The sequence below is a fragment of the Gossypium raimondii genome, chromosome 5 (genome assembly GCF_025698545.1).
Source record: "Gossypium raimondii isolate GPD5lz chromosome 5, ASM2569854v1, whole genome shotgun sequence".
In the NCBI taxonomy this organism is placed as follows: domain Eukaryota; kingdom Viridiplantae; phylum Streptophyta; class Magnoliopsida; order Malvales; family Malvaceae; genus Gossypium; species Gossypium raimondii.
The window spans coordinates 20,942,376-20,964,501 of NC_068569.1; the positions used below are offsets into that span (position 1 = coordinate 20,942,376).

A 22,126-nucleotide genomic window follows, 5' to 3' on the forward strand; every position below is an offset into this window, starting at 1 on the left:
CGTAATCTTCAATCTATTCCATCGCTGCCTGGGAGATAGAATTATCGCTTCAATGTACTCCATCAGTAACCTCGTGGAGGTAAAATTCACCATCTTTGATCTGTTCCACCACTGCTTAGGGAGACAAGATCTGAAATCTTCAATCTATTCCACTGCTGCCCAGGGAAGTAGAATTACTGGCTTCAATGTACTCCACTGTAACCATAGGGAGGTAAAATCCGCCATCTTTGATCTGCTCCACTACTGCTTAGGGATACAAGATCTGAAATCTTTAATCTATTCCACTGATGCCTAGGGAAGTAGAATTACTGGCTTCAATGTACTCCACTGTAACCACATGGAGGTAAAATTCGCCATCTTTGATCTGCTCCACTACTGCTTAGGGAGACAATATCTGAAATCTTCAATCTATTCCGCTGCTGCTGAGGGAAGTAGAATTACTGGCTTCAATGTACTCCACTGTAACCACAGGGAGGTAAAATCTGCCATCTTTTATCTGCTCCACTACTGCTTAGGGAGATAAGATCTGTTATCTTCAATTTATTCAACTGCAATATTGTGGAAACCAGATTCACCGTCGTAGCTTCAATCTGTTCCACCGCACCGTCAGGGAAGTAAGATCCACCGTTGTGGCTTCAATCTTTTTAATTGTAATGTCCGAAAAACTAGATCCGCTGTCGTAGTTTCAATCTGTTTCACTGCACTACTAAGGAAGTAAGATCTATGGTTTCGCCGGTTTATTCTCTCGGGAACATGACCTGTATAATTCAATTTATGAACCTAATTATGCCTAGTGATTAGGATGACATGATCAGAATGAATCAAATACTCCTAACTAGACGTGTATGAATGACATTTGAATGAATGCAGAATGTCGTGTTTTGAGAATGATCCTTCTTTATCACTTAGGTTATCATTACTCAAAGTTAAAGTTTCATCGCTAATGTGCTATAGCTTCTTCTTGCTCGGCTGACGTATCTAAAGAAACACTTTACCATATTGCCCCCCACTGTAAACTTCCAAGTTTGATCTATTGGGGCGTAAAATTTGTACCATCTTTCTCCCGTTGTAACCCAAGAGTAAAAAGATTTGGCCTTTTCTCAATCCTCTGTTATCACAATTCAAGGATACAGGATGTGAAACTCTTTGGTCTCTTACACCATTCCCAAGGTGTCCTACCAAAGGCTCATGCACAAATGAAGAATTTTCTTCTCCAAGAGCAACTTCTTATTATTATTCGGTGATCATTGTTTGCTTGTTCATCTAAGCTTTGTCACCAACATGACATATTGCCATTTTGTTCAATTGATGTTTTAGACAACAAAATTCAAAGGGATAGTCTTAATTTAGACTCTTCCTTATTAGATTTCCAACCTTTGAACTTGGTGCGTTCTAAACAATAGTCCTGTTTAAGGTTCCTATATTATTTAGAAACTTCCAGAGTAATATGCAAAACTTCCCTTGTGAAAGTTTTATTAGTCTATTAATCATTACTCTAATGCAACACACTTGCAAAGAGAACAAAATGATGGATAAAATTGAATTGGTTCTGAGCATAACTCGAAATGAATAAATTATCAGAGATAATAAAGATGGATAACAAAGACATTGATTTAGGAATGCATATCTTGGAAATGAATAAAGTGTTCCAAGAATAACAAAAATAGTATAAGGATTAGGTGCCTTAGATATCGCAGCTTGAACTTTACTGTACAGACTTTCTGAAGATCATTCTGAGTTTAACATGTGCTTAGGAGTACTTTGTCGATGCCCCAAGATGTCGCCTACCCTTTCCTATTGATTTAGGTATAGCAAGACCATTGCATGCCCCGTTCTCATCAGTATTTGAGCTGCTCCGATAATCTCATGCCCTATTCTGATCAATATTTAAGCTGCCATTTTCAGGTTTTTAACTCAAATCCCCTTTGGTCTAAGGCGCCCTTTGCGAGTTTTCACCTTAGCCTTTCTATTTTACTTTTCTATTTTCAGTTTTCATTTTTACTTTTTTACATCACTTCTTTTCTTTTTTTTCTTTTTCTTTTAGGACTCAAACTGCCATTTGCGGGTTTTTATCTTGGTCCTCTCCTTCTTTAAGCAGAGTATTTCCTGACTGAATCTGAGTTTATGTGACTTTGCAGGTTTATCACCCATCTCGTTCAAAATCAAAGCTCCTTTGGAAAAGACCTTCTCTATAACATAATGTTCTTCTCAATTTGGCATCCGTTATATTTTTTTGTAGAGTGAGGATCTTCTTCAGCATTAGGTCACCATTGTGGAATTCTCTGGGACAAACCTTTTGCTGTAGGCTCGCATCATCCATTTCTTGGTACATCTGACCCTGATGAATAGCTTTTAGTCTTCTTCATTCAAGTAGATTCAACTAATCGTATCGGTATTGGATCTTCATCCTACTCCAGCTCAGTCAAAACTCGAAGAGAAAGAATTTCAACTTCAATGAAAAAATCGTGATAAACTGAAAAGAGTGGCATTGCCCCGGTAGAGTTTTCACTGCACTATTCATGATATTCACCTTGAACATACTGCAATTTTCTGGCATCGTGCTGTTATTCAGATTGCAATGACAGCGCTTAAACCGGGCACATCCTAGTATGACCGTGCGAATGCTTCTTTGAATGTTTGAAGTAACTCAACAATGTCTTGCTTTATTTTTTCAGTCACGCATGTTCCCTCAAGGTCACAGTCTCTATTGTCTCCTCATGAGGTAAAATTTCCTTCCTGCTCTATCATCCTTAATAAGTCCAGAAATAGGCTACAATCCATGTCATTTTCAAAGTCATAGAATCTCTCTAAGCACATGTCTCACTCAAAAGGTGATTTAGAGTCTGTAATAGTGTCAATTAAGTCATTAATATCCAGGGACCTATTGTAGGTGCCAAAGAATATACAAAAGAATATCTGAATAATATGAATAAATGAATGGATGGTTTGGCAGAAAAATCCAAAAGAATGAAAGAAAAAATCGTAAAGAATGAAATAACATTTGCTCAAAGATGATTGCAATAATGTATTTCATTAAAATAATAATGTTCAGACGTGAGCCTATTTCATAAAGGAATTCTTATTGCCTCTAGGCTAAAGACAACAAGTGTGTTCTGAACATTACTCTAAGTAAGCCGTAGATGCTACAGAGATTTCTTTTGCAATCCGATTGTTTAGACGCTCCCAAGTTTATAAGGGTGGATACCTAACAAGGTCCCTTTTCAAGTGTGTCTTCATATACGGCATTGATATGAACGCTTTCCAACTCTTCTTCATATGTCGTATTCATCTCATTATCAATGTGATTGGGTAGTGAATTTTCTGCACTCGATGAGTCACCAAACTTGACAACACCCATGTTGATGAGTCTTTCAACTAGCTTCTTGAAGGCAGTGCAATTCTCTATTGAATGTCCTGTAATTCCCACATGGTAGTCACATTGTGCGTTCGCATCATACCATTCGGGATACGGAGGTTGTAGAGGCTTCACATGAAAAGGGGAAATAATGTGTTCATCAAATAAGCCTTGATATAACTCTCTATACGACATCGGTATGGGTGTGAACTGAAGCCTTCCTGTATTTGTCCTCATGCAAGGTTCTTGCTTTAAAGGGGCCTGATGGCTGGTGGTCTTTGTCTTTGGCTGCTCCACAGTGGTTGGTTTTGAGTAGCTCCTATTGTACCTACTTGCATTATCCACCTTATTCCCCTTATTCATTGGGGCTTTTACAGTATCTGGGTGCTCTACTCTTACCTGTTTTGTTTCTGCTGGGTCATTAAGGGCAACAGGACTGGTTAGATTGCCTCTTAGATTAGAACTTGGGCCTGTCGAGTGATTCATCAGTGTCGATGTACCAATCTGATATTGCTGAGGCCTGATAGTAAACAGTGCCCCTCGTGGATGTGTATCTGGCTGGATCTGAACACTTATTGGGGTAAATTTTGGGGAATAGGCAGGGTCTTATTATTATCCCCAAAGTGAACCGCTGGACTTTTTCCTTTTTCTAACCATTTACCCAATAACTGGGTTAATTGGCTCATCATATCTCTTTGGAATTCTAATAGCTGATCTCTCATATCTTGTTGAAATTTGGTCAATTGCTCTTGCATCTGTATTTACATTTGCTCCAATCTTTCCAACCTTTGGTCCATTTCTCTAGTATTTACTCAAGTGCTGAAACGAAGTTTGGTTGGTTTCCAGGTTAACTGAGGAATGATTTTAATCAATTAGAATCATTTAGAGGTGTTTGATACATATGATGTAATGTAATGCAAATGTACGAAATGAATGAAAAAAGAGACGTTGATTCTGGTTCAATTCTTTATTAGAAAACCTCGCTAGAAAACAAATCTCTTTACACAAAGCGGATATATATACAGCTTCGCTCTCGTACTCTAAGCAAAGACATCAACCATTTAGATATTAAGATGTATCTTGCGAATTTGAGCTCCTTTTTGTTGATTTAGGTCGTAACTCATTGCTCACTTACGTTCATTAGCTTCTTTAGGAGGTTGGGATCTTGTGATGACTTTTGAATAATCTTTGACAATTTGAATCCTTAGGTCATGCAGCAAAGTCGTATACTCCTCTTGTTAGGCTTTTCGTGCCATGTTTTCTTCGGACCACCGTATTATCTTCCACCTTATCAAGAAACTCGTTTTCCATAACAAGCTTTCTAATCTAGTAATCAAGCTCAAATTAACATCTCTTTTCTAAGATGCAAATGCAATGCAATCATGATGTTATGCAATCAAAACAAAATAAACCCAAGTCAGTATCGCAGCAAAAAGATATAATCCAATACAAACATGAAATAGCAAGAACATTTATTCAGGAATCCTCTAAGGTTTGGTATAGCTCTACCTAGGGCAAGTTCTTAAATCTCACTATATGAGGTTTAGTTTCTAGAGTAAGGGTACCCGAACCAGCAGATTCCTCGATCCTCACCCATTATAGGCTCATATGGACCGAGTTCAGTTCAGGGGAATACATTTCCCTATGGCTGCACGGAGATGAAAATCTCACGAAGACATAGGTACGGATGTATCCCGGAAGCGGTCCACTACCCTGCACGGAGGTGAAAACCTCACGAAGGACTAGTTTCTCGCTCCCACTTAAAGGGTAAAACTGACCATGTAATGTAAAATGCAAATGCAAAGTTGCCAAAATATCATGATAAAACATCAATGAGTGCGAAGGGAACTCATGAATTTTTTAAAAACTTTTGATTTTCGACACAAAAACAAATATAATCAGTTTATGGCTCGACTCTTTAAAGTCCCCAGTGGAGTCGCCAAGCTGCCGAAACCGCCTTTTTGAAAACAAAAATTTTAGTAGTCGACTTTAAAAATAAGAATTGGAGTCGCCACCGATCCTTTATTAAGGTGTGATCGGCCCACCTTAAAAATAATTTTGGTCTGCGAAATTTGAGAAAACAGGTTCGGGAGTCAGTTACGCACGAGGAAGGATTAGCACCCTCGTAACACCCAAAATCGGTACCAAATTGATTGTTTAATGTCTTGGTGTCGAAAATTTGAAAAGATTTTAAAGAAAACTTTTTATTTCATGAATGAATCAAAATAGTAAGACATTCTTATTTCAAAGAAATAAAACATCACACCCAGTGAGTTAGGGCACAATGTTTTTAAATCTTCAAAATACCCGAATATTGCCTTTTGCTTTTGAAAATTCTTATTTCGAGAAGAAAATGTCATGACCACTAAGTTAGGACCCAACATTTTTGAATTCCTGAGAATAAGCTTTTATTTAAAATTTGTGAATTTATTGCAAAACGAATACTTGGCTTTCTAAATGCATCGAAAAATAATCGCAATCCAGTAAGTTAGGACACAATCTTTCTCGAGAATCATGAATGCCAAATATTTTGGAAATTTGTAAAAATATGATGATTTTAATGCTTTGACGAAATCAAAATATATTTTCCTTAAAGATGTGATAAAATGTTAATGCATAACATGAAACATTACTTTAATGTAAATTATACATGTACATGTATTTATAAAATATATAAGGATGATATATAAGTGAATTTTGAGAATATGTGTAAGCATATATTAAAGCATATATATAAGTATACATATAAAGAAGGAAAATGAATGAGATATATAAAACAAAAAACTTATAAAAATTTCTAAAAATATGTATGTATATATGTATATGAAAATTATGAAAAGATTTAAAAGAAAAGAATACAAAAATATGTATATGTGTATATATTTACAAAAAAATGTATAAGTATATGTATAAAATATAAAGTATATAAAAGTTTTAAAAAATAAAGAAAAAAAAATATATATAACGTATGAATAAAAGATATGCATGTATTCGAAAAGCCTAAAATATATATATATTAAAATATGCATATATACTATATATATAAAAAATATGCGTATGTACTATATGAAAAAAATGCATATATATATTATGTAAAAGCCTCAAGTGATCTGAATATAGTAATAAGAATAATAATAATAATAGTAACACAAAAAAACAATTGTATAATATAATTATAATAATAACATGAAAAATAAGATAGCTAAAAAATGGGCTAAATTGAATGAAAAACGGAAAAGGTGGGGCGGATTTGAAATAAATTTGAAGATAGGACTAAATTGAATGCGCGCACAACAGTGGAGGATCAAAAGGGACATTATTCCCCCCTTCCAGAACGCTGCGCAGCGAGGGACCAAATTGAAACAGAAATAAGGTGTGCAGTAAAATTTAAAAGTCTTAAGAAATCTAATTAAAAACACTGCAAAAATAAGGGGGACCAAATGCGAAATTAGACCATTTAAGGTCAAAACGCGCAGGCCCCGCTCTCCCCAAACGGTGCTGCTTTGTTTCTGCTTTGAGGTTTTTTTTAAAAAGGTAAAACTAGAAAAAAGAGTCAGATTCTTTCTTCTTTCTCAAAAAAATTCGTGGTTCCTTCAACCTTTGTGCGTCATTGTTCCCCTTTTGCGCCAAGGCTCCGATTGCGACGGAGATGGCCACAACTCGACGGGTTCGGCGTAAAGGTAAGTTTTCTCCCTTTCTTTCCTTTATATTTTAAGTTAAAAAATGATAAAATAAAAACTAAATGAATAAACAAATAACACAAACACCCACAAAATAAACTAAAGAAACAAAAAATCACCTATGTAAATAACTTTGTATTTCTTTTAAATCTTTATTTCTTTTCTAGTCTCTCTTTTCTCTCCCCTTTTTTACAGATTTTCAAGGCTTTAAATAGCGAAAAATGGAAAAAATGAACAAAATCCAAAAGAATCTATTCTGCTTTTGTTGGCATATTTATGTTCATTCTCGCAGTCTCGCAAGGGGAAGGCGCGAGATTCATGCATGTGAGGGGCGCGATGTGCGGGATCGACAGGCGCATGCGCTGGAGTAGTTATGACACCAATTCTTTACATTGAGGCGGGGCTGTTAGGGTTTCAAATTTTGATGTTTTTGGGGTGGGTCCAAAATTAGTTGTTGGGCCTGTTAATGGTTTGGGCCCGTTTATTGGTTTGTGCCCGGGCATTATTGGGTTTGTACAGTTGTTATAAGTGAAAACTGTTATAGAGGATTAAAATAAAATATAAAATATCGATTATTCTAGAAACTTGTCTGTTATAGTGAAATGTTGTTATACAATGTAGCTATTATAGTGAGGCCTTACTGAATATAAAAGATAAAATAATACATTTTGTCTTTTTTACCACATGTCAATTTTTAATTCATTATTTTTTAAAAAATAGACTTACAATTTAGCTAATGATTGAACTACCAGAGGTACCAACTTGAAAAAAAGTAGTTTAGGTATTACTTGTAACCCAAAAAGTATTTAGATACCAAAATGGGAAAAATGCATAGTTTAGGTGCCAATTTATGGGTTAAACTTCTTTTTTAAATAGATTTAGCGTTTGACTAACGGATGTATCAACTTAGGAAAAAAAAAAGTTTACTACTACTTATGACCAAAAAAAAGTTTAGGTATCAAGATGGGAAAAAGAATAGTTTAAATATCAATTTGCGAGTTAAGGCATAAAAATATTTAAGATAAATATTTATTATTTATTTCTTAAGTCATTTGGTGAAAACATAGTAGAAAACTTTATCAACCATTTTCAAATACTTACGATATACTCAAAAACATATTTCAAATATTTTTTAATTTATCCAAATGTATTTGAGTTTATACTAAAGTGGTTTGAGGTGTTTAAAATGTTTTTAAGGCGTTTTAGTAATTAAGCCTCAAGACTCTTGAGACACAAAACTCTTAAGTCTTGAGACATAAGTCGCAGGGACACTTTTTTAACCCGAAACTAGTGCTTCTAATGACTCTATGTCACCTCAACAACCATAAATGTCCACAAAATCATTCATTAGTGTAAGTATTCTTTAAGACTACTGAAAGATATATGAGAGCAACATCCAAGATTAAAGATTAAGAGAAAAGTTTTCAAATCTCCTTCTTTCATTTTTATTGTAAATATTCTCTTAGAGATAGGTGTCAAAACTTTTACCATTAACATATCTCTGTATTTAAAGCTTAAACTTGGAAACATCCACCTTCCTACTTTCACCAATTGTAAATTGGGATAGTTTTAGTTGAACCATAAAAATCAAGAAGGATCCTAATTTAATCATAAAAGCTAGGGGAAAAGGTTCTATTATAGTTTCTCCTTTGAAAGATATCAATTCTAGTAGTGAATTGAAAAATCTTTAGTGGTGGACAACTAAGATAGTGGAGATAGACAATTGATACCAAAAACTATTTTCCCTTGATATTATCATTTAGAATAGTTTTTAAGAAAATTTTAAAATACTAATTCACCTCCTCTTGATATTTTCAGGCCTAATATTGAGCATTCTTTAGGTGGTATCTTGCAATCAAATTGCTTTCCAATCCTGGGAGTTTTATCTCTTATTTTCTCATCGATGATGACCACATATCTGGTAAAATTCAAACATTGGGCATGAGTTTGTCTAACCAAGAACTTCCTCTAGTAAAGATTTGTAACACCCCTTACCCGTATTCCTTACCGGAACAGAGTATGAGGTATTACTAAATTATTAAAAATTTTCGACAGTATTCCTACTTATTTTTGCTTAAACCTCCTGCAAATTTAGAACACATTCCAATATACCAACCAATTTCATTTGTATAAACACACATATAGTTTAACTATTAATAAACACTACATTTAAAAGGGAACCATAACATATATTTACATGATGATCCCACATTACATAAAGTGTCTATACATGCCATAAAATTTCGGAACACTAGTAGTAAAATACCCCAAATGTGAAGGATAGTGTAGATGATTGTCTGACTTTGTTCCAATTTCCGAGTTGTTGGAAGTCACTATAACCAAGAGAAAAATAAAATCGAGTAAGCATATAGCTTAGTAAGTAAACACATAATAAATAAGTAATTACTCCCATAACTACACCAAAATATAAACTTATTCATGAATAACTTTATTGTTTAGGCAATTTCCAGCAAGCTGTTTTTCTGCGTCATAGTCGCTAATTTATTTTTATCTGGAGCTACAGGGCTCCAAATTGAGTTCCGTAAATTTTCCCTGAAACTAGACTCATATACCATTTCACCATAAAAATTTCAGAATTTTTAACCCAGCAAATTGGTACAGTTTATTCATTAAACCTTCCCATGTTTTACTGCCCAACGGTTCTGACCCTTCCTCACTAAAATTTACTTAACTCTCTGTACAAAATTTGAAAATGGTTTCGCTTGTTTCTAATAAAATAGACTCAATAAGGATTCCAGGGATATAAATTTCATGCCATAATTATTTTTTACAATTTTGGTAATTTTCCAAAGTTAGAACAGGGATCTCGAAGTCAATCCAGCCCTGTTTCAGTAAAATTCAGATATCTCCAAAAATACAACTCCTTTGCTTATTCTATTTCTTTCATATGAGAATAGATACATTCAACTTCAATTTCATATATTATTCAGCTTCCCATTCATTTTCCACCATTTATGGTGATTTTTCAAAGTTACCCAATTGCTGTTGTTCAACACAGTTTATAATTAAATCGTTCCTTTTATGCTTTTTGATATTTTCTCCCATCTCATACATGGGTCGATTTAGTATTCAACTCAATATTTACCCCATAAAATTTTCCACCATATGGCAATATTCATCTTTCACACTTTTCGTTGAACACTGAATGTTAGCCGTTATTGGTGGATCCCGACTTAGCACCACCACCGAATCGGGAATCAAGACTTAGCAACCCCTGGGAATCAGACATAGCAACCCCTTTTATTTCAAAGATATGGTGGATATCGACTTAGCACCACCAATGAATCGGGAATCAGCACTTAGCAACCCTCGGGGAATCAGACATAGCAACCCCCTTTTCATTTCAAAGATATGGTGGATATCGCACTTAGCACCACCAATGAAATCGAGGAATCAAGACTTAGCAACCCCTGGGGAATCAGACATAGCAACCCCTTTCACATTTCAAAGATATGGTGGATCACGACATAGCACCACCCATAAATCGGGGAATCAGCACACAGCAACCCCTTTTATATACAACATACTACGGCTTATTCCGAGTGTTCAACCCATAACCCATATATTGCAACCCTTTATCACCTTTCCCGATTTAACAACATTTTTAGGATATTGCCAAACATTTATTTTAATTCCAAATAAATCTCAACATATATCAAATAATATCAAAATAATACATTAAGTCACGTGTTTACTTACCTCGTGCAAAATATCGTAATTTTGCACTTTACTCCACTATCTTTCCTTTTCCCGCTTGATATACTCTTCACGCCTTTCTTGATCTATAATAGCAAATTTAACTCGTTTAATATTCACATTTATTAAAATAATCCACCACCCAACTTTTTGAAAATTACAATTTTGCCCCCAAACTTTTGCATAATTACACTTTTGTCCCCAAGCTCGGAAATTAAACTTCATCACTTATTCTTAAGTTTTATAACATGCTGAACATTTTTCCTTCTATGGAAACATCAAATTCTACTCCAACACATACTTTTGAATATTAATTATTTTTACCGATTATGTCTATTTACCTGCTTAAGCTTAAAATTGCTTAGCAAAAGTTGTTTAACAAAATCTGTAGCTTCATATTCCACCATAAAACAGCAAAATAAACACATTTCACCTATGGATATTTTTCCAAATATGAACCCTAACACTAATTAATGGTAGAATAAGCTAAACCAAGTTACCGGACTCCAAAATACGAAGAACATTAAAACGGGCTTAGAATCACTTACTATGGAGCTTGAAAGCTTAAAACCCTAAATATGGCTTCCCCTTGCTGATTTCGTTCACCATGAAGAAGATGAGCATATTTTGCCATCTTTTTCCCATTTAATTCTATTTAATAACCAAATGACTAAAATGCCCCATTTAAAAAAAATCTATTTCACCCATTTCTTATGTCTATTTTTGTCCATCAACTAACTAATGGTCTAATTACTACATAAAGACCTCCAATTTAAAATTTCATAACAATTAGACACCTCTAAGATGTAGAACTCAACTTTTGACTATTTACAATTTAGTCCTTTTGACTAAATTGAGTGCCCAAACGTCGAAATTTTCGAACGAAATTTTTACTAAAATTTTCCGTGAAATTGTAGACCATAAAATATAATAATAACCATATTTTCCTCGTCGGATTTGTGGTCCCAAACCACTATTCGACTAGGCCTGTAATCCAACATTATAAGATTAGTGAGCTGTTCCCATATTTTTTAGGTGACAAGCTCAAAGATCAAGCTCTAGTCAATGCCCTTGATTGTTTTATAATGTGGAGCTATGCCTCGTATTTTTCGGCTTTTCTTCTCCCAATTAAACTCTGTTTTTAGTTTTCTACTTAAACTCTGATTAGTGTAGGTTATTTTAATATTAGTTTCTCACTTAAACTCTAATTAGTGTAGGTTATTTTAATATTATTTGACCTACAAATTTAGCCTATAAATAGACCATTTTTTCTACCCTAGAAAGATAACTCATTACATATTTAGGTCTTAGCTTTTACAAGCTTTCAGGTAATTTTGTGTTTACGCTTAAAGGTTCTTATTTCAAGGTTTAGGGTTTAGTTTTATCTTCATCTTTTGTACTCTTCATTTTTTCCGTTTTAGTGAAATTATCTTTATCTGTGGATTTTTTTATCCTTTTCGAATGGGGTTTTTCACGTAAAATATTTATGTTCAATTTTTAAATTTTTTCGTTATTTTACTTGTTTGTTGTTTAAACCAGGTTTATCTCCCAACAAACTGGTATTAAAGCTAGTTCGATTTCTACAATCAACCAGTTTAGAGATAGCAGCAACAATGTTTGATATTGATAAATTCAATGGCATCACAAATTTCAATCTGTGGCAAGTTCGGATGACGACAATTTTGATTGAGAGCAATCTTAAGAATGTCATTATAGAGAAGAAGCCTGCAGACATGGATAAATCAGAATGGGATAGGTTAGATAAAAAAAAGCTATATCCATGATTCAATTGTGTCTAACAAATAATGTCTTACAAGAGGTTTTGATGGAGAAAATGACATTCACCTTGTGGAAAAGGTTAGAAACCCTCTACGTGACAAAGTCTTTGGCTAACCGATTGGTGTTAAAAATAGCTTCTATACACGTTCCGCATAGACGAAAGTGTGCACTTTATAGGTCACATCAGTCAGTTTATTACTATTTTAAATGATTTAAAAAATGTTGAGGTTCATATTGACGATGAAGATCAGGTTATGCTATTATTGTGCTCTTTACCCCATTCATACAAGTATTTTAGAGATACCATAATTTATGGCAAAGATAATCTCTGATTCGAGGATGTGAAGGGTCATCTGTTGAGCAAAGAAAAGCTCGACAATGAGTTTGGTTCAGATAGCAAGTCAAATAGGTAAGCCTCGGTTTTGGTAGCATTAAGGAAGTGAGATAAGAGATGTCACTATTGTAAAAAGTTAGGTCACGTCAAGACAGATTGTTACAAATTATGAAATAAAAAGACTATTGAGAGCAACGAGGAAAAATTAGCCAGTGCTAATTTGACCAATGACAAGGGTTATGATTTCTTTTTGGTATCAGCAAGTGAAAGCTCCGAGCTTACGTCTGAATGAGTCTTGGATTTGGGGTGTTCTTTCCACATGAGTCCCAACAATGACTGGTTCTCCATATATAGTTCAGTTGAAGGTGGAGTTGTGCACATGAGGAATGGTTTACCCAGTAATGTAATTAATATTGGTATTGTTCAGATCAGGATGCATGACGGGACAATTAGGACACTATCAGATGTCAGACATGTGTTTGACTTAAAGAAAAATCTCATCTACTTAGAAACTTTGCACTTGAAGGGTTGTAGAATTAACATCAAGTCAAGTGACATTAATGTATCTCGTGGGGCTCTCATTTTGATAAAAGGTAAAAGAATTGAAGGATATCCCTCGTTTGTTAAAAAGTCGAAGTCAACTCATTTGAAGCTAAGACAACTTGGTCATAGAAGAGAAAAATATATAACTGTTTCATATAAGAGATGTTCTCTTTTGGGTGCAAGAATTGAAAATATAGGGCACTGCGTTCGTAGAAATCAGACCCAGGTCAGTTTTGATTTGGCAGTGCACAAGTCAAAGACAAAAAGTCTTCCAGTTTCTAAGCACAACTTCGACTCGGTTAATATCCTGCATAGTTCAAGATAAGCTCATAGTATGCTTTGGCAAAGAAGGCGTTGTGGAAATACGAGTCAATGTGGAGATTTGTGGAGTTATGCCTCATATTTTTCGGCTTTTCTTCTCCTCGTTAAACTCTATTTTAAGTTTCCCACTTAAACTCTGATTAGTATAGGTTATTTTAATGTTAGTTTCCCACTTAAACTTTGATTAGTGTAGCTTATTTTAATATTATTTGGCCTACAAATTTAGCCTATAAATAGATCATTTTTTCACCCTAGAAAGATAATTCATTACATATTTAGGTATTAGCTTTTACAAGCTTTCAGAGAATTTTTGTGTTTACGTTTTGAGGTTTCTTATTTCGGGTTTTGGGGTTTAGTTTTATCTCCATATTTTGTACTTTTTGTTTTTACCGTTTTAGTGAAATTATTTTTGCTCGTAGTTTTTATCATCTTTAGAGGGGGTTTTCTATGTAAAATATTTATGTTTAATTTTTTCAATTTCTTCATTATTTTATTTGTTCGTTGCTTAAACCAAGTTTATCCCCGGCACACATTATTTGCAAATTATTTTTAAGCCCCAAGGTTAGAGAAGCATTAAAGAAACTATTTGTAAAAGTTGCACATGGAGAATTGACTCTTGTGTTTCACCACAAATATGACATAATGAGCGGTCGGATACCCCTCACTTGCAAGCCAAAGAAAATTCCCGACTCTTTGTGTCTTTCGTAATGCCAAACTTCTCGCCATCTATCCTCTTTCAATCCCCAATCATTTTCATTGAGGTGTTTATAAGCCTTTGCTACGATTATATCACCATTATAATACAATATATCCATAATTACCTTTTGTTAATTAAAATTAATAATGTTAGCTTCGTTGGTTATATTTAGAGATAGGCATAGTATAAAAAATAATTTTAAAATATAAAATATTATTTTAAAATTTATTTCAGAGCATTTTAATTAAAAGTAAAATTTATGTATCAATATTACAAATAAAATTAACTTTGACATTTATTCCAAAAAAAAATTACTTTGACATTGCATGGTAACAATCTAGTTATTTGATAACATGAAGTTAAATAACTAAAGAAGTAATTTTCTTTTAATTTAACGGTTTTTTTCAAGTTTTTCAAAATAAAGTATTTTTAAGTCTAGATCAAGCTTTTCGAATGAGATTTATGGTTGAATTGATCAAGTCATCGGTTCAATTAATTTTATCGGTTTGGACAATTTGATTAAATAAATTATTAAAAAATTAATAAAAATGTTAAAAGTCGATCCAACCAATTTTTTAGTAGTTGAACCTATCGATATCAATTCTTGATTCAATCTATCTAAAGCCTTTCTCCGAACTTATACTCAACCGGCTCAAATAACCATAATTTAGATTTTATTATTGAGTGGATGTTTTTAGAATGTGAAGTGTATTTAATTTTTAGATTAGAATTTAACTTTTTTTTAATTAAATTAATTCATGTTAATTTAATTGGATATAATCTTTACCTCTATTTTACGATTCATATTTAAGGTTCGTAGTTATCCCTCCAAACAATGTCATCTCGAAGATTCAAATATGAGTTCTCTTATTAAGAGTACAATATTCCTTACCATTGCATTCAATAGTAATTGATAATTTAACCACAAATGATAATACATGAAAAATTCAATATAATATATAAACAAAATTAAGTACAATAATACGATATATTGCTAGATTATGGTATCTGCTTACAGTCCTCAACAACAAAAGCACCCCCATGGAATGCAAGCCAAGGAAGGCACCACTCTTCTTTCTTTTTTTTTTTTTTGGTCAAAACCAGTATATCTATAGTCATTCTCAATGACTAATTCTCTCGTTACGAATACTCTCTGGAGAAGTAAATTGCTAGTGGTGAAAAATGTTTCCACCACCTTTCCTCTTCTTAAAAGTACAGCAAAATACCTTATCACCCAAAATGCCCTAACCTTTTCTCCAAATTCACGTGGAAAACCCTGTGTAACGCATCAGGGACGTAATGGTCATTCAATATGCCGTACGCCTTCAGTTTTTTTCCTCATGACTTTACTTTTCCTATTTTAACCCTACCGAAAATTTTAATCAAATCGGTCGTCCTTGTTTTCTTAAACGGAATTTCCACTCGCTTCAATTTAATGTGCAGCTCGTTAAAGCCAGCCTGAAATTTGAAACCCTAACTTGTTTTTCAGGGTTTTCTATTTTTTATTTTAGTATTTATCAGTCATTGAATCTGAATCAAAATCAAATTCGTAAACATATGGAAGTTAAATGTTTTGTTCAATTCGATTGATCCCTATATAAATTCAACTGTTTCGAAGCCTTGAATTGCTAAAATTCGGTTGCTGGTTATCAAATGGCGGATCAACAAGAAGAAGAAGACCTGAGAATGGCTCTACGGATGAGCATGCAGAATTCGCCGCCAGAGCCTAAACGGAGCAAGCCCAGAGACACTGCCATCTTACCGGCGGCGACAACGCCGGAGGAGAGCCGCCAGTTGCAGCGCGAGCTCATGGCAGCCGCAGCTGAGAAACGGGTGCTGGCTGCGGCTAAAGCCGCTCCGCCTTCTAGTTCTCAGTCCAAAAACGAAAGAAGTGGAGATTTCGAAATGAAAGAGGCAGAAAAGAAAGCCAAAGAAGTTAATTTAGGGAATGAATTGTCAGACAAAGAAGCTCATCAGTTATTTGCTATGGTGTTTGGAACTGGCGTTTCAAAGGATATACTTGCTCAGTGGAGCAATCAGGGTATAAGGTAAAGTATATTATTTTACTAATACTTTAAAATTTTAATTTGTTTTTTAATTAATTTCACTGCTCGTAGATTGGGAGTTACTTAAGGATTTAAAATTGATGGCTCAATTGAATTTTCCTTAAATATGGTGGTTAAAGATTTTGATCCCAAGATAAATTGGCGGCCTAAATTGCAATTTGAATTTGTTACACTAGCATCAAACTACTTTTCCTATATAATGGAATAGGACATGCTATGGACGGTTTTCTGCATATCAGACTTCGATGGAAAATTTTAATTATTTGGTTAATTTTTGTACTTCATTTTGGTATGCTTACTGTAGTTGGTGGAAAGTTTCGTCTTAGTTTATGAGGTAAACACTTTTTACCTGGAATAAAACCAATATTAGGAGTCTGAATGTTTTCTTCATTGGTATATGCAAACAATCCGTAATGCGTTTCAAATGAATTGCTAGAACAATCAACACTTGCTACTATGCACATGTTTATCTCACAGCAAACTTATTAGAAATGGTTAGGATGATTAAGGTTAACGACTAGGGTTTCTTAATGAAAAACTCTGTTGAAGTTGACTAATAATTAAAATTTGTTGTTGCATGGGGTTAAGAATTGATGAAGAAATATGAGATTTAGAAAGCCACATTGGAGCCATCCTGGTACTGTGGACAATAGCCATGAATAGTGTTGTGAACAATGTTTAGCAGTTCAAGAGTAGAGTTTCATGGTCAGCACATTTCAGTTAGGTTCAAGTCTACAAGGGTTCAATCAAAGTCTGGAAATTAGAGAAGAAGATGAATCCAGGCTTTACACAGACTTTTTCAGCATGATTCTTAAGTTTCCATAGGCCTTTCATGCTCAAGGTGCTAAATATCTGTCATACTTGTTCTATATTAATTGGAAGAAGTTACCTCTTGCATGTTAATTTATTAAGTGAAAGCCTTGAATCAAAAGTGACTAAGCATCTTGGACTTAAGAGTGTACAAAATCTTGGATCTTGACCTCTTACAGTGTATGTTATCCAAGTATGAAATCCAGAAGTAGACCCTTCTTTGGACTGTGTTATGACATGGTTAAGTCTCGGTTTGCTATGACTATGTTCAAGTTGAATCTCCTATTGTCAATTGATTTTAAGTTGAATACTTGACATAAATTCCCTTTCCTTCTACCTTTAATAATCCTAGAAATTAACCCCTGAAATTCTAATCAACCTAGCGATCAACTCATTAAAAAGCCCAACCACACTGCAGTAGTTCATACCTTGATGAACATAAATCCTGGATCCACTATGTTCACATGCTGGTAATTTGATTGGTGGCCTAGCTGGTAAAAGGCATGAAAAGGGATAGTAAATCTTAAACTGAAAGATCTTAGAGATGATGGCAATTGTGAGTAAGTTTGTCTAGTTATAAATCCAACATGTGCATCTTCCTATTATCGGAATGCTAGCAGGCTATGATCATTTGCAATTCTTTGTGCTAAACTGCCTCATCTTAATGTATTATGATTGCATGTTCTGAACCTGGCCTGGAAATTTCTGGTGATTCTTATATTTGCTTATTGCCTAATACATGCCTAAATATTATGCAGATTTAGCCCTGATCCAGAAACATCTATGGGCCTAGTGCAGCATGAAGGTGGGCCCTGTGGTGTCTTAGCAACCATACAAGTAATTCCTTTATTTCTCAGTGTGTGTGAGTTTCATCTACCAGGCAGCTTGTAAATTGTCAATTGGTGTGCCATCTGGAGTTCCTAATGCTTTCAACAATTATTTGATTTATTTTGCAAAACCAGAATTTATGTAATTGCCTTTTTTTTTTCTGAGTGGGCTAATATTATGCACTGACCTTAGAAAAAATTTATTCTCTGGATTGCTTGTTCCTTGCTTTTTAGTTATTGAATAGAATTATCATATTATTGAATGGATATTCAAATATGAGGAATATTGGATCCATTTAAAACATAGCTGTTAAATTGACTTAAACTTGTTATTTTCACCAGTGATGGCTTAAACTTATTATTTTTGTCTATGATGCACTTATTTAAAATCTACCTTAGATATATTATTTCCACCAGTGATGCACTGTACTTATTTACTTATTTTCTGCAACTTTTTTGGATGTTCATTTTTAAGAGAACTTCAATTGATACATGCTGAATTGATGACCTTATTACTACATTCTTTAGCATGGCCACCTTATTTAACCTAGTTTGATTTCTGTTTTGATGTTTGTCCCTTGATAAACATTCAATGCCGCTTCTGCTGGCAATGTTTCGTCTCTGTACAGGCATTTGTTCTTAAACATCTTCTTTTCTTTCCTGATGAATTGGGTAAAGTCGCAGCAAACATGCCACAGAATTTGAATTCCAGGAGATCCAAAAGTCAATATGTTGCGTCAAATAATTTTTCTGCTTTTACTGAAGATGCAAAAGCAAGGTAATTAAATTTTACTGCTAAATTGTATGGTCTATTTCTAAACTGCGTAAGGACAGGTGTTCTTAACTCACATTTGTGTTTCAAAGTTTTCTAGCATATGGTTCATGATATGAAAGGATTAAACACATGAGCACTTTTAGTTGCAATTTTATCCAACAGTGTAACTCCTTTTCCTGCCTATGGTTGCCTTCGTATTTGTTTTATTAATCATCTAATTATCTCCCATGTCTCAATGTTCGTTCTAATGATTGCTTTTATGAATGATAGAATCTGTACTGCTAAAATTGTTGTTTGGTCAAGAAATTGGGAAAAGTTAAAATGCCTGCTCTCGTTAGGCGAAGTTGGGTGGATTGTGCAATTTCTCATTTGTAGGCGTCTTTCCTGAGGTGCATTGTTGTTTGTGTGGACTGCTAGTGGTATATATTTTGCATTATTTCTGTAATAATCAGTTTGGAAGGAATATTTGCTTTCTTATTCAAGTTTTGCAGCTGTTTCATAAGTCATAACCTTTTCTTTTTCCTGTTATCTATTTCATTGAATTTTTTGTTTCTGTACACAGAGCCCTGGTTAAAAGTATGAGTGAGATGTTATTTTTATGTGGAAATAACAAAAGGGCTGTGATTGCAACTTTAAGTGTTATTTCCCACGGCATTGAAGGATCTGAAGGCAGTTCAAAGGATGTGGTTAGTGGAATTGTGTTGACCTAAATTCTTAATAAATTGCCGCTATGCCCTTTTCTGTATTATTGCATGCTGATAATTGTTTGTGTTTGTCAGATCATTGCACAAGCACTTGAAGGTCTTTCAATTGAGTCTGCTTCTGATTTGCAGAAAGTTCTGAGAGTAGACAGATACACATCACCTACAAGTGCCTTTAAGAGGCTTGAAGCAATGATTCCCATTTTTCAAAGTCGCATGGGAGCGCTGCTATTCCTTATCTCGGCATTACTTTCTCGAGGATTGGTGAGTTTGTTGGCTTGAAAACTCCTTATCTTCATCAATATTTCTGATAGTTCGGAATTCAAAAGGGTGAATGTACCTGAGAGGTCCCTCTACTATTAAATGGATCAATTTAGTCCTTGTACTATTAAAAAGATTCATATAAGGCCAAATTGAAATAGAGTTAACATTTACTCTTTAAGAAATATCGTTTAAAGTTCAACAGAGTTTTTAAAATTCTTATCGTTCTGTAAATGAAATCTTTTGTTTTGAACTTAACTGCAATTGAAAAAAATTTTCAAGACATCTTTTACAGAGTAAATGTCAGCTCTGTTAGAATTTGGACTTGATTGATTCCTTTTATTTGTATAGGGACTAAATTGAACCATTTAATAATAGAGGGAATAATTTAATCCAGTCCCTATAATACAGGGACTTCCCAAGTACTTTAACCCAAGAGGAAGCATATACCTGTATGTCCAAAGTTAAGATTTTGTTTGCATGGGGATGTAATTTTATCTGTGCTTCCTTATTTCTTTAGGACTGTGTTCAAGCTGACCGTGATGATCCCAGCCAACCCCTAGTAACTGCACCATTTGGCCATGCTTCTCAGGTATGTAAATTTTCCTATATCCATTGAAGGGATGGGGCTTTAATATCTCCAAATTGGTAGTGCTGTCCTTGATGCATTCTTCCATTGTAATTGCACCTTATACAAATTTATTTCAGGAAATTGTGAACTTATTGCTCTGCGGGCAAGCTGTTCCAAATGTATTTGATGGGAGGATGGATTTAGGTGGTGGCATGTTTTTGAAGGGTATATCTACAAGTGTGGAGGTTGGGTTCCTCACCCTTCTGGAATCCCTTAATTTCTGTAAGGTTGGTCAAAATCTAAAATGCCCAAAATGGCCGATATGGGTTGTTGGAAGTGAGTCCCATTATACTGTCCTGTTTGCTCTGGATACAGCTGTTCAAGATGAGAATGAATTGGAAGAAAGAGAATCACAGATCCGGAAAGCTTTTGATGCCCAAGATCAGAGTGGAGGTGGTGGGTTTATTAGCGTGGAAGCTTTCCATCAAGTGCTGAGGGAGACAAGTATCCGACTTCCATCTGAGAAACTTGATAGCCTCTGCAACTCAGGCTTCATAGTATGGAGTGAGTTCTGGCAGGTTATTTTGGATTTAGACAAGAACTTGGGAGGTCTTAAGGATTCAACTGGACAGATGGGTAGAAAGATATTTGATCTCTACCATTTTAATGGGATTGCAAAATCAGATTTGAATGGCAGCCAAGCAACAACCGAAGGTGAGACTCCGGTACAACGACCCAGGCTTACAAAATTGAGGGTTTCAGTACCCCCAAGGTGGACTCCTGAGGAATTTATGGCTGATGCAGCGGTTGCCCCTGGTAATGCAGGGAGTGAATCAAGTCAGAAAGATGCAGAAGTAGCTAAACCAGAACAACCTCCCCAGCATGCACCATTGGCAGACTGCATTAGAACACGCTGGCCTCGTGCTGTTTGTAATTGGATCGGGGACCCTCCTAGTATAGTGTGAATGTATCGTCTAAGGGATTCTTACCGTAGTGTTCCTGCTGCTGAGAAACACGCTGGAACGGAAAAGGTGGCAAGATAGTGGTAAACCTGGTTGATTGCAAACAAGGAGGTAAGTTATTTTCCTGGTTTCTTTCTTTTCAGGTTCTGTTGTGTATTTCCTGTAATCATTGACATTCTACTTCAATTTTCATGTGTTAATTGTTAAACACTGAGGGGAAAAAAAGGATGATCTCATCTCTTACGTCAATCAAATGGGCATTCAAGGGTTTTTTAGATAACTAACCCTAAAAAATTAAAAAATTATGAAAATGACCCTAGTACTAGATTATTTAGAAAAATGACTTAATTTCTACAGTGTTAAAGGGTGCCTCCACTTCCTATGGCGGCACCACCTCAAAAAGTGACTCAATCATTGCTTTATAATTACAGAAATAATAAGATGAAAAAAGTCATTTTTTTGTTACCACTTCCCTAGGCGACACCTGTATAAAATTTTCATATTTTTTCGTGTACTTTCAGAGTTAATTGAATTTTTTTTATTATTTCTGGTGCCGCCTCTTTTAATGGAGGCACCAAATTGAATTAAAAAAAACTTTTTTGGTCTCCTTCCATGAAGTGATCAATATCTGTAAAAAAAGGAAAAACTTTTTCTCTAATGACTACTTGAGATATAAGCCCTCATGTCCCTTAGTTTTAAATGGGATATTTCGATATGGACTATTAAC

The 22,126-nt window shown here is 34.6% G+C and overlaps 1 protein-coding gene across 2 annotated transcripts; it reads left to right on the plus strand.

Annotated features, from left to right (window-relative positions):
• The first annotated feature begins 15,734 nt into the window (after positions 1 to 15,734).
• LOC105769814 (uncharacterized) lies at positions 15,735 to 21,653 on the plus strand. 2 transcript variants are annotated; one of them, XM_052631268.1, is made up of 7 exons: positions 15,735 to 16,474; positions 18,061 to 18,139; positions 18,759 to 18,907; positions 19,467 to 19,590; positions 19,738 to 19,869; positions 20,387 to 20,458; positions 20,575 to 21,653. In XM_052631268.1, the coding sequence occupies exons 1-7, from the start codon at positions 16,080 to 16,082 to the stop codon at positions 21,400 to 21,402; spliced, it is 1,779 nt and encodes a 592-aa protein (XP_052487228.1). In that variant the 5' UTR covers positions 15,735 to 16,079; the 3' UTR covers positions 21,403 to 21,653. The 2 variants fall into 2 exon arrangements, with proteins under 2 accessions (XP_052487228.1, XP_012446155.1); XM_012590701.2 differs by having other exon boundaries at positions 15,744 to 16,474; positions 19,684 to 19,869.
• Positions 21,654 to 22,126: the final 473 nt, after the last annotated feature.

What these genes read in the sequence shown, in the direction of transcription:
- LOC105769814 (XM_012590701.2), top strand. Translation starts at nt 16,080, where the DNA reads ATGGCGGATCAACAAGAAGAAGAAGACCTGAGAATGGCTCTACGGATG. An exon ending in CATTACTTTCTCGAGGATTG is followed by an intron (nt 19,870 to 20,386) that starts GTGAGTTTGTTG and finishes TTATTTCTTTAG; the next exon opens with GACTGTGTTCAAGCTGACCG. An exon ending in CATTTGGCCATGCTTCTCAG is followed by an intron (nt 20,459 to 20,574) that starts GTATGTAAATTT and finishes AATTTATTTCAG; the next exon opens with GAAATTGTGAACTTATTGCT.